We start from the raw sequence: 12,535 nt of genomic DNA, 5'->3' as shown, positions 1-12,535 counted from the left end.
AAACAGTTAACATTTTGAGTCCGTATGACCCTTGGCTAATGATCCTCTGACTCTCTCCTCAGATGCTTCTAGACCTGCTGAGTTTTTCCAGCATTTCCTGTTTTTGTTTCAGATTTCCAGCATCCACAGTACTTTGCTTTTATCTTAGTCCTAAAATCTATGTTAGTTTCTAATACCACAACACAAGCATCTCAAAATGACTGCTAGTGCGGAGTTTCCTGTCCTTTCACCTGGTTTAGTGGACTTTTTTGTGATTGGGGCTTCTGCCTATGGGCATACCCAGTCAATGGAATCATGTGTAATCTCCGAGTCATGCCGAATAATAGCCCAGTTAAATTCTCTAACCTCGGGATGGCTCGCATACTAGACCACTTGATCCAAAGTAAGGTCATCTTTGGTCTGCAGAAGGTCATCCCGGACACCTATGACTGTGCAATCACGGATTAGTTCAATCCATATCCACAAGAACTATCTAGCCAATATAGGTCAGTTAGAAATAATTAAAATGATTCCCAAGGTTGTTGGGATGTTTGGTTGAAACATGTTCATTCTACAAGTTTCACTTTGGCCTAAAATAGGTGTCAAAGACTTTGAGAATGGTCTCAAAAGCTGTGCTGGACTCCTCCACTCCCTGCCTCAGGAGAATGTCATCTGCTACTGGACCTTCAGCATAGAGAAAAGAACTGATTTGATGCTTCTGCTCTATAGCGTGAAGGCCTCAGTATTGTAGGAAATGGCGTTTTCATAATTCCCACTTCTGGCCTCTCTGTGACCCCTTAAGACAGTCAAGTGGGTGGGATAGGGGCAGGGACTGTTCACCAGGCATGGTCATCATTACTTCTCTCCAATATGCCTTCTCCTTCCCTCAATGTGTAAGTACGAGCTGCTGTCGAGTTTTCCTTCACTCTGTGGTTCCTTCGTTAACACTGATATATTTTTTACATCAATGTCTCCACTGCTGCCACCATGTTCTGAGATGGTCTTTCTTATCTGTGAGCTCTAGGTGTGGTACTTGATTACCAGGTAGACTGTAGCGATACTCTGGTATCTGCTTAACATTTGTTTATTACTTCTACATCTAAATAGATTACACAGTAGACATGTTACTCCTGGGCATAGTGTTCCAACCTCTCTCTCAAGAGAGAGTCTAACACATGACTGACTGCTGTCAGTGATACATCATCATCTACGCCATACGTTCACATATCCCAAATGTTAAGATACTACATATTCTATTTTGAAGTTCAGTTCTTTTTAACATTATTACATTTTCTATGTCAGTAGCTAGGCCAGCATTTTTATTGACCATCCCTAATTGCCCATGAGAGGGTGGTGGTGAGCCACCTTCTTGAACTGCTGCAGTCTATCTGGTGTAGGTACACCGATAGTGCTGTTAGGGAGGAAGTTCCAAGATTTTGATCCAGAAACAGTGAAGGAACGGCAATATAGTTCCATGTCAGGATGATGTGTGGCTTGGAGGGAACTTGTGGGTGGTGGTATTCATATGCAGCTGCTGTCCTCATCCATCTTGGTGTAGAGATTGTGGGCTTGGAAGGTGCTTTGAAGGAGCCTTGGTGAGTTGCTGCAATATACCTTGTAGATGGTCCTGTATGTCGATGGTGGAGGAATTGGATGTTGAAGGTGGTGGGGTGCCAATCAAGTGGGCTGCTTTGTACTGGATGGTGTCAAGCTTCATGAGTGTTGTTGGAGCTGCACTCATGCAGGAAAGTGGAGAGTATTCCATCACACTCCTGACTTGTGACTTGTAGAGGGTGTACAAGATTTTGGGAGTCAGGTGGTGAGTTACTCGCCTGAGAATTCTCAGCCTCTGACCTGCTCTTGTAGTCACAGTATTTATATAGCTGATCCAGTTCAGTTTCTGGTCAATCATAATGCCCAGGTTGTTGATAGTGGGGGACTCAGCAATGGTAATCCATGGAATGTCAAGGGGTGATGGTTAGATTCTCTCTTGTTGGAGATGGTCATTGCCTGGCACTTGTGTGGCTTGAATGTTACCTGCTACTTGTCAACCCAAACCTTGATGTTGTCCATGTCTTTCTGCACTTGGACATGGACTGCTTCAGTACCTGAGGAGTCGCGAATGGTGCTGAACATTGTGCATTCATCAGTGAACATCGCCATTTCTGACCTTATGATGGAAGGAAAGTCATTGATGAAGCAGCTGAAGATGATTGGACATAGGAAACTACCCTGAGGAACTCCTGCATTGATGCCCTGAGACTGAGATGATTGACCTCCACAACCATAACCATCTTCCTGTGTGCTTGGTATGATTCCAACCAGCAGAGAGTTTTCCTCCTATTCCCTTTGACTGCAGTTTTGCTAAGGCTCTCCTTGATGCCACACTCGGGCAAATACTGCCTTGATGTCAAGGGCTGTCACTCTCACCTCACCTCTGGAGTTCAGCTCTCTTGTCCATGTTTGAACCAAGGCTATAATGAGGTCATGAGCTGAGTGGCCCTGGCGGAACCCAAACTGAGCATCAGTGAGCAGGTTATTGCTGTGCAAGTGCTGCTTGATAGCACTGTCGAGGGCCCCTTCTGTTACTTTGCTGATAATTGAGAGTAGACTGATGAAGTGGTAATCAGCCAGTTTAGATTTGCCCTGCATTTTGTGGACAGGACATACCTGGGCAGTTTTCCAGATTGCCAGGTAAATGCCAGTGTTGTAGCTGTACTGGAACAGCTTGGCTAGGGGCACAGCCAGTTCTGGAGAACAAGCCTTCTGTACCATTGCCGGAATGTTGTCAGGGCCCATAACCTTTGCAATATCTAGTGCCTTCAGCTGTTTCTTGATTCATGTAGAGTGAGTTGAATTGGCTGAAGACTGGCCTCTGTAATGCTGAAGAGCTCAGGAGGAAGCCGAGATGGATCATCCACTTGGCGTTTCTGGCTGATGATTATTGCAAATGTTTCAGTCATTTATTTTGCACTTATGTGCTGGGCCCTCCATCATTGTTGTTTGGGAATATTTGTGGAACCTTTTCTTCTGGTGAGTTGTTTAATTGCCCACCACCATTTACCACTCAATTTGGCAGGACTATAGAGCTTAGATCTGATCCACTGGTTGTGGGAGCGCTTAGCTCTGCCTGTTGCATGCAGGTTTTGCTGTTTGGCATGCAAGTAGTCCTGTATTGTAGCTTCACCAAGTTGACACCTCATTTTTAGGAATGCCTGGTGCTACATAAAATGAGAAAGATGAATACGTGGCTCAAAGACTGGTGTCGGAGAAGTGGGTTGCAGTTTGTGGGGCACTGGCACCAATACTTTGGAAACTGAGGGCTGTAACGTTGGGACGGTCTATTCCTGAACCGTGCTGGGACCAGTGTTCTTGCAAACAGCATAACCATGGAAGGAGAGAGAGTTTTAAACTAAATAGTGGCGGCAAAGGGTCAAATGTGGAAAGATGTGGTATATCAAAGAGTAGAGACAAGGTAAGAGAGGAAAGTAGTAATATGGGAAATGAGGATCAGAGAATGGCAAGAAAAGATAGAGAGAAAAAAACCTAAGGAGGCACCAACAATCAAGACTAAATGTTACAAAGATAACAAAAAGACAAAACTAACAGCTATGTATCGGAGTGCATGTAGCATCTATAATAAAGTAAATTAATTCATAGTGCACATTGAAGTAAATGAATATGATCTGATAGCCATTACAGAGATGTGGATACAGGATGACAAGGATTGGGTCTTGAATATTGAGGGGCATATGACATTCAAGAAGAATAGGAAGGTAGGTAAAGGTGGACAGGTAGCTCTGTTAATCAAGAATGGTGTTTGTGCAATAGTTAGATATGATCTTGATTCAGGAGATTAGGATGTAGAATCGGTTTGGGTGAAAATGAGGAACAGTAAGGGAAAGAAGTCACAGTGGGAATGGTCTACAAGCCCCCTAACAGTAACCACAATGCAGCACAAAGCATACAAAACAAAATATTGGGTGCTTGTGATAAAGGGACGGCAATAATCATGGGTGACTTTAGTCTAAGTATAAACTGGAAAAATCAGATTAGCAGTAGTAACCTGGATGAGGAGTTCTTAGAATGCTGTTGGGATAGTTTCTTCGAGCAGCACGTTCTGGAACCAACCAGAGAGCAGGCTATGTTAGACTTGGTATCGTGTAATGTGACAGGATTAATTAATGACCTCAGAGTAAAGGCACTCCAAGGTAGCAGCGACCACAATATGATTGAATTTTACATCCAGTTTGAAAGGGAGAAGAGTGGGTCTAAGACTAGTGTTTTAAACTTAAATAAGGGAAACTATGTGGGCATGAAAGCTGAGTTAGCTGAAGTGAACTGGGATACCAGGCTATGGAATAGATCAATAGAGAAGCAGTGGCATACATTTAAGGGGATATTTCAGAATAAGTATATTCCTATTATAAAGAAAAATTCTAAAGGGAGGACCCATTATCCGTGGTTAACTAAAGAAGTTAGGGAAAGCATCAAACTTAAGGAAAAATATAACTGTGCAAAGATGAGCGGCAGGTCAGATGATTGGTCAGAATGTAAAGAACAGCAGAGAATGACTAAAAAATTAATCAGGAGGAAGAAATTAGTGTATGAGAGGAAGCTAGCTAGGAATGTAAAAACAGATAGCAAGAGTTTTTCCAGGTATTTAAAAAGGAAAATGGTAAGTAAAGTGTCGTCTAGAGAATGAGAGTGAGGAGTTAATAGTAGATAATAAGGAAATGGAGGATGAAATGAACAAGTATTTTGCTTCTGTCTTCAAAATAGAGGATACAAAAAACATTCCAGTAATAGCTGTAAATCAGGAAGTGTAAGGGAGAGAGGAATTTGGTGAAATTACAATCACTAGGGAAGAGGTACTGAGCAAACTGAAGTAGCTGCGGTCTGACAAGTCTCCGGGTCCAGATGGACTTCATCCTAGTGCCTTAAAAGAAGTGGCTAATGAGGTAGCAGATGCATTGGTGTTAATTTTCCAAAGTTCCCTAGACTCTAGAAAGTTTGCATCAGACTGAAAAGTAGCAAATATAACCCCTCTATCCAAGAAGGGAGGGAAGCAGAAAACAGGAAACAATAAGCCAGTTAGCTTGACATCTGTTGTGGGGAAGGTGTTAGGATCAGTCATTAAAGAGATTATAGCTGGGCACTTAAGAAGACTCAAGGTAATCGGGAAGAGTCAATATCGGGCAGAATTTTGCCCTCGTTGGGCGAGCTTGGCGAGGGCAAGCAGGAGCGGTCAGGAAGCCAATCGCCATCGACAATCAGGCCATGACCATGATTTCATGCTGGCAGGCCAATTAAGGCACACCCAGCATGAAAGGCACGCTGTAGCGCTGCCTATGGAGTTGCCTCAGGGAGCTGAAGATCTAAAAAATTAAAAATAAAGAATTTTGAAATGTTAAAAAAAAGTCCCCTCATGTGACTCTGTCACACGAGCAGGGACATGTTATGAATGAAATTTAAACATTTTTATTTAATTTTATTTGCTGTTGGAAACCTCATTATGGATGAGGTTCCTAAAAAATCCAAAGGCCAATTGGTTTTTTGCCAATTTATTGGAGTGTTTTGAAAGAGTAAGGTGCTGTGGATAAAGAGGAGCCTGTAGGCATATTGGGGATAACATATTAGCATAGATAGAAAATTGGCTGGCTGGCAGAAAACAGAGAGTATGCATAAATGGGTCTTTGTCTGGTTTGGCAGGATGTGACGAGTGGAGTTCTGTAGGGGCCTGTGCTGGGGCCCCAACTTTTTACAATTTATATCAATGGCTTAGATGAGGGGAGCAAAGGCATGGTATCTAGATTTGCAGATGGCACAAAGACAGGTAGGAAAGCATGCTGTGAAGAAGACATATGGAGTTTGCAGATGGACATAGATAGGTTGAGTGAGTGGGCAAATGTCTGGCAGATGGATTATCATGTGGGAAAATGTGAAGTTGTTCACTTTGACAGGAAGAATAAAAAAAGCAGAGTATTACTTAAACGGAGAACGACTGCAGATTTCCAAGGTGCAGAGGGATCTAGGTATTCTAGTGCATGAGTCATAAAACATTAGCATGCAGGTACAGCACATGATCAAGTAGGCCAATGGAATGCTATCCTTTATTATGAGAGGAATTGAACATAAAAGTAAGGATGTTATGCTTCAGTTATACAGGGCATTGGTGAGGCCACGTCTCCTTATTTAAGGAAGGATGTAAATGCATTGGAGGCAGTTCAGAGGAGGTTTACTAGATTGATATGTGGAATAAGCAGGTTGTCTTATGAGGATAGGTTGGACAGGCTGAGCTTGTTTCTACTGGAGTTTGGAAGAGTGAAGGGTGACTTGATTGAAGTATATAAGATTCTGAATGGTCTTGACAAGGTGGACATGGAAAGGATGTTTCCTCTTGTGGATGAGTCCAGAATTAGTGGTTACTGTTTTAAAATTAAGTGTTGCCATTTTAGGACAGAGATGAGGAGAATTCTTTTCTGTCAGAGGGTTGTGCGACTTTGGAACTTTGCCTCAGAATGCGGTGGAGGCGGGGTCATTGACTTTTTATAAGGCGGAGGTAGATAGATTCTTGTTAGGCAAGGGAATCAAATGTTATCATGGGCAGATGGGAGTGTGGAATTCGAAACACAAACAGATCAGCCATGATTTCATTGAATGGCAGAGCAGGCTTGGGGTGCCGAGTGGCCTACTTCTGCTCCTATTTCGTATGTTCATATGATCCTGGCATGCCCTCCTGCCCTCTTTATTGAACCAGGGTTGATCCCCTAGTTAGATGGTAATGGTAGAGTGGAGGATATGTTGGGCCATGAGGTTACAGATTGTGTTTGTATGCAATTCTGCTGTTGTTGATGGCCCACAGTGCCTCATGGATGCCCAGTTTTGAGTTGCTAGGTCTATTCAAAATCTATCCCATTTAGCACAGTTGTAGTGCCACACAGCACAATGGAGGGTATCCTCAATGCGAAGATGGGACTTCATCTCCACAAGGCCTGTGCGGTGGAAGCCTTTATCAATTCTGTCGTGGACAGATGCATCTGGGACAGGTGTTTGGTGAGGGTGAGGTCAAGTAGGTATTCCCTTTTTGCTTCCCTCACTACCTGCCAAAGATCCAGTCCAGCAGCTATGTTCTTTAGGAGTTGGTCAGTGGTGATGCTACTGAGCCACTCTTGGTGGAGGACAATGAAGTCCCCCACCCAGAGTACATTCCATGCCCTAACCACCCTCAGTGCTTCCTCCAAGTGGTGTTCAACATGGAGGAGTACTGACTCATCAGCTGGTGGTGGCATTAGTTGGTAACCAGCAGGAGGTTTCCTTGCCCATATTTGGCCTGATGCCATGAGACTTCATGGGGTCCAGGGTCCAGAGTCAATATTCAGAATTCTCAAGGCAACTCCCTCCTGACTGTATATCACTGTGCCACCATCTCTCTTGGGCCTGTCCTGTCAGTGGCACATGTCACACCCAAGGATGGTGGTGTCTGGGACAGGTATGATTCTGTGAGAATGACTAAGTCAGGCTGTTCCTCAACTCATCTGTGGGACAGCTCTTCCAATTTTGGCACAAGCCCCCAGATGTTAGTAAGCAGAACTTTTCAGGGTTCACAGGGCTGTGTTTGCCATTTGCTTAGGACTATGCCAGGTAATCCAACCAGTTTCATTCCTTTTGTAGTCTTTGTAGTGGTTTGGTACAACTGGGTGGCTTGCTAGCCCATTTCAGAGGCCACTTAAGAGCTGTGGGCCTGGAGTCACATGTAAGCCAGACCAGGGAAGGATGGTAGATTCCCTTCCCTAAATGGCACTAGTGAATCAGATGGGTTTTTTTAAACACAATTGGCAATGTTTTCTAATACCAAGACTAGATTTATTAACTGAATTTAAATTCCACCAGCTGCCGTGGTTGGATTCAAACCCCGTGTCCCCAGAGCATTAGACTGGGCTTCTGCATTATTAGTCCGTACAGGAATGTCTACGGATCTCACAAATAAGATCTAAAATATTCAAGAGCAAATCCTGATCTTTCCTTTAAATGCCCTCAAGATGTTTACCAGAATTACCAACATGAACAAGTTTTACATTAATAGGACAGTTCATTTAATGAGCTTGACTTTAAAGTTACCATGTCAGAGCCATGTACATGAATCACATCAGCTTATACTTTTGGTTTGCATTACTCTGTGTTTGGACAAATATAATTGATACTTAAATTCACTACAGCACTTCCAAAAAGCTTAAAATGCTGGCTGTAAGCCTTTTTTCAATAATGCGCAAGGTGTGAAGTTGAAGCATAAAGTCTACAGCCTCTGCTGGTTTCACACCTGCTACATATGATAAAACTGACATAGGTCGTGGTCCAGTTCTTTTCACTTATCTGAAATACGTGCCCAAAGGTGTTGGGCAAAATCATTCCAGATTTGCACTTGGTGCTGTAGCGGGCGTGAAAAACAACGTTTTTACCCAACAGCCACAATGGTAGGTTTTCAAGCCGTATCGTACACTTCCCACCTCATTAATTATACATCCACAGGAAACATGCCATCTCACTAGTGGGCAGCCTCTGAATTGCCCGCCATGCCGTTACCTCACCATTTCCTCACCCTGGGTGCCATATCTAAACTGTAGCCATGCACACAGTTCTCAATGCTTGCAACCCAGGAATGCTCCAGTGAAAGCCAAGAAGAATTCAGTGACACGTCACTGGAATGTCTTTTGGAGGCCCGCCGTGATGTCCTCCACACCCGCTCTGGCTGGAGGAGGTCCAGCAACCTCACCACTCCGGCTTAGGAGACAGTGGCAGAGTTGTCAGTGTCAACGCTGCACTGAAGAGATTGGCTATCCAGTGCAGAAAGAGGATGAATGATCTCATCCATGCCGCCAGCGTTAGGCAGCCATCTCATTACTCTTAACTCACCATCACAAGCCCATTACACATTCACTGGCATCTCACTCGCTGCCAGCTCAAGGGACATCACCACTCGCTCTCTCACACACACCCACACATCACCATCTGGCCTTATCTCTTTGGGCCTCCTCAGCCCTCCATCTTGAGGCCACTTGCACAGATCAACATGTGTCGCCACACACTCTCGTTCTGCAGCCTTGTCCCTTGCCTGAGGCCGCTTCTTCCCCAGCCCTGCAGCTGTTGAAAAGCCACCCCCGCCATATGGCTGGTCTGGTAGGTAGAGACCTGCCCGTGAGTCCCCCTAAAAGTGATGTGGTGCTGCCTGAGAAACCTGGCGCTGATGACTGCGCATGCTGCCCGAAGCAAAGTAGGGAAACAAACCACAAAATCCCAAGTGAAGTGCAACTCGCCAGGTGCATGGTACTTATGTACAATTGTGAAACATGTCGGTGTGCAATCGCGCAGATCACAGAATCACACGGTGCAGAAGAGGCCCTTCGGCCCATCGAGTCTGCACCGACACGTGAGAAACACCTGACCTACCTACCTAATCACATTTACCAGCACTTGGCCCATAGCCTTGAATGTTTGACCTGCCAAGTGCTCATCCATCTACTTTTTAAAGGATGTGAGGCAACCCGCCTCCACCACCCTCCCAGGCAGTGCATTCCAGACTGTCATCACCCTCTGGGTAAAAACATTTTTCCTCGCATCCCCCCTAAACCTCCTGCCCCTCACCTTGAACTTATGTCCCCTTGTGACTGATCCTTCAACTAAGGGGAACAGCCTTGCAGTCTGACTGTCTTTATATTAGTTAAATTAGTCACACACACAACACACACACAGCCCCCACAAGCTTGCTTCACAGTATCACACAGTAATATTGGAAAAAATGATATTTTCTTTACAAGTATACATTATTTAAAAAGCTGAACTAGTTAAAATTTTATGATAGAAACCTAAATTTTTAACAGTATTATTTTTCTTTAAAATTTTCAGTAAAGCATGGCGTGATGCTAAGCTTCATTCTTAGATTCAGTTCCTATGTTTACTGAACTGACTGATTTCAAGATAGGGCTGCATCTTCTGGTCGGCGAGTGGGGGGTGGGGCCCACTCGCCGATACGTAAAATGATATGAGGTGACTTCGGGCCTGCGTCCCGACATCATCCCGTGTCATTTAGATTTTCAGTTCAGCGAACTGTCAAAGGCCTATTGAGGCCATTTAAAAAGTAAATAAATTGATTAATGGATTGGCCCATCCAGCCTTAAGGTTGGCGGCAGGCCAGGAGCCTGGGTGGGCTTCTGAAAAAACATGAAACCTCATCCACAGGCAGGATGAAGTTCCATGAGGGCATTAAAATTTGTATGAAATCTCTAAATAAAAGAAATTGACATGTCCCACCTCATGTGACAGTGGCACATGGGGGGACATGTCAGTAATTTTTTTTTTTTCTCATCTTTATTTAATGTTTAAACCTGAGCCGACATTCCTGAGGCAGCACTTTGCCTCAAGGAGATCTATGCGCTCTTTTGCGTGCATACACAAAAAAAGTGCATTCCCGGGTCAGGGAATTCCGCCCCCCCCCCCCCCCCCCCCCCGCCACACAGGGAGCGCATAGTGCTTCCTGGTGGACGTCACGCCTGCCCACATAAAGTGGCGGTGCGCCTGCCAACCCCCCCCCCCCCCCAAAATCGGGGGCGCCGATTGAGAACCCACCCGCTCGCATCCACTCCCACAAACCCCCCCTATGGGGGGAAGATCCTGCCCAGAGAATACAAACTCAAAGACTTGTGAAGAGGATGTAAGGAGGCTACAAAGTGGCACAGACAGGTTAAGTGAGTGGGCAAAGATCTGGCAAATAGAGTATAATGTGGGAAAATGTGAAATCATTCATTTTGGCAGGAAGAGTGGAAAAGAAGCTTATTATCTAAACGGTGAGAGATTGCTGAGCTCTGAGATTCAGAGGGATCTGGGTGTCCTAGTGCATGAATCACAAAAGGTTAGTATGCAGGTACAGCAAGCAATTAGGAAAGCTACTAGAATGTCATCATGTACTCTAAGGGGAATAGATTACAAAAGTAGGGATGTTATGCTTCAGTTGTCCAGGGCATTGGTGAGACCACATCTGGAGTATTGTGTACTGTACTAGTCTCCATATTTAAAGAAAGATGTAAATGCATTAGAAGTAGTTCAGAGAAGGTTTACTAGACTAATACCGGGAATGGGCGTTTTGTTTTATGAGGAAAGGTTTGACAAGTTAGGCTTGTATTCATTGGAATTTAGAAGAGTAAAAGGTGACTTAATTGAAACCTTTAAGATCCTGAGGGGTCTTGACAGTGTGGATGTGGTGAGGATGTTTTCTCTTGTGGGAGAATCTAGTACTAGGGCTCAGTGTTTAAAAATAAAGGGTCGCTCATTTAAGACAGGGATGAGGAGAATTTTGTTCTCTCAGAGGGTCCTGAGTGTTTGGAACTCTGTTCCTCAAAAGGCAGTGGGAGCAGTCTATGAATATTTTTAAGGCAGAGCTACATAGATTCTTGATTAACAAGGGGATGAAAGGTTATCGGGGGTAGGCAGGAATATGAGGTTGAGATTACATTTATCAGACATGACCTTATTGAATGGCAGAGCAGGCTCAAGGGGCCGAGTAGCCTACTCCTACTCCTAATTCATATGTTCGAGTGTATGTACACAAAATCCTTATAAAACACTGGCTTAGCCTCAACTGGAGTGCTGTGTCCAGTTCTGGGCACCCCATTTTAGGAGGAATGTGAACGCATTAGAGAGGACGTGGAAAAGATTCATGAGAATGATTCCAGGGTGAGGAACTTCAGTATAATGGATAGATTGGAGAAACTGGGGCTGTTCTTGGAGAAGTGAAGATTAAGAGGAGATTTGATAGAGGTGTTCAAAATCTTGAGAGATCTGGACACAGTAGGTAGGGAGAAATTGTTCACGTTGGCACAAGGATCGAGAACAAGAGAACACTGATTTAAGGCAATTGGCAAAAGAAGCGAAGGCAACAGGAGGAGAAACATTTTTTATACATCTAGTGTTTGGACAAGGAAGCACTGCCTTAGAGTGTGGTGGAGGCAGATTCAACCGAGGCATTCAAAAGAGAATTGGATAATTATCTGAAGAGAAATAAATTGCAGGGCCAAAGGGAAAAGGCAGGTGAGTGAGACGAGGTGAGTTACCACTTGCAGAGAGCGGTATGGACATGATGATCGAATGGCCTTTTTCTATGCTATAGCTATGCTATTGGACCAGGCTCAAAGAGTCAAATGCCCAACTCCTAATTCATATATTTGTATAACCATTTTATGAATCTATGATTCAACTGGGGCAATGCAAGGGTATCCTCAGGCCAGGGAGAAAAGCAAAAACAGCCAGGGCTCCTGCTTGTAACTGCTATTCTGTAACACCGATTGAAAAATGCATTTGTGTGTGCTGAAGTTTGTGAAGATAGGATCTAGCATGACTGCGATGCCTATGGTGAATGAATAGCCTCATACTCACACGTGAATCTTTACAACAGAGTCCAAGTGAGTAGAATAGAAGATAAAAGAAAATTGGAAAAAGAAAACAAATATTTCAATTGTTTTGTTCTTTCAAGTGGACTTGAATCAATTTTAACTGTTGTCACTCA

At 44.1% G+C, this 12,535-nt stretch overlaps 1 protein-coding gene across 1 annotated transcript in view; it reads left to right on the top strand.

Annotated features, from left to right (window-relative positions):
• Positions 1–6,951: 6,951 nt before the first annotated feature.
• Positions 6,952–12,535, top strand: part of rxfp2b (relaxin family peptide receptor 2b) — a 192,897-nt gene continuing 187,313 nt past the window's right edge. Inside the window, exon 1 of the mRNA XM_041198672.1 lies at positions 6,952–7,051. Within this exon, the coding sequence (XP_041054606.1) occupies positions 6,952–7,051 (100 nt within the window). The remainder of the gene's footprint in view (positions 7,052–12,535) is intronic.

Source organism: Carcharodon carcharias, chromosome 11 (assembly GCF_017639515.1).
Source record: "Carcharodon carcharias isolate sCarCar2 chromosome 11, sCarCar2.pri, whole genome shotgun sequence".
Lineage (NCBI taxonomy): Eukaryota > Metazoa > Chordata > Chondrichthyes > Lamniformes > Lamnidae > Carcharodon > Carcharodon carcharias.
This window is presented reverse-complemented; position numbering and strand designations above follow the sequence as displayed.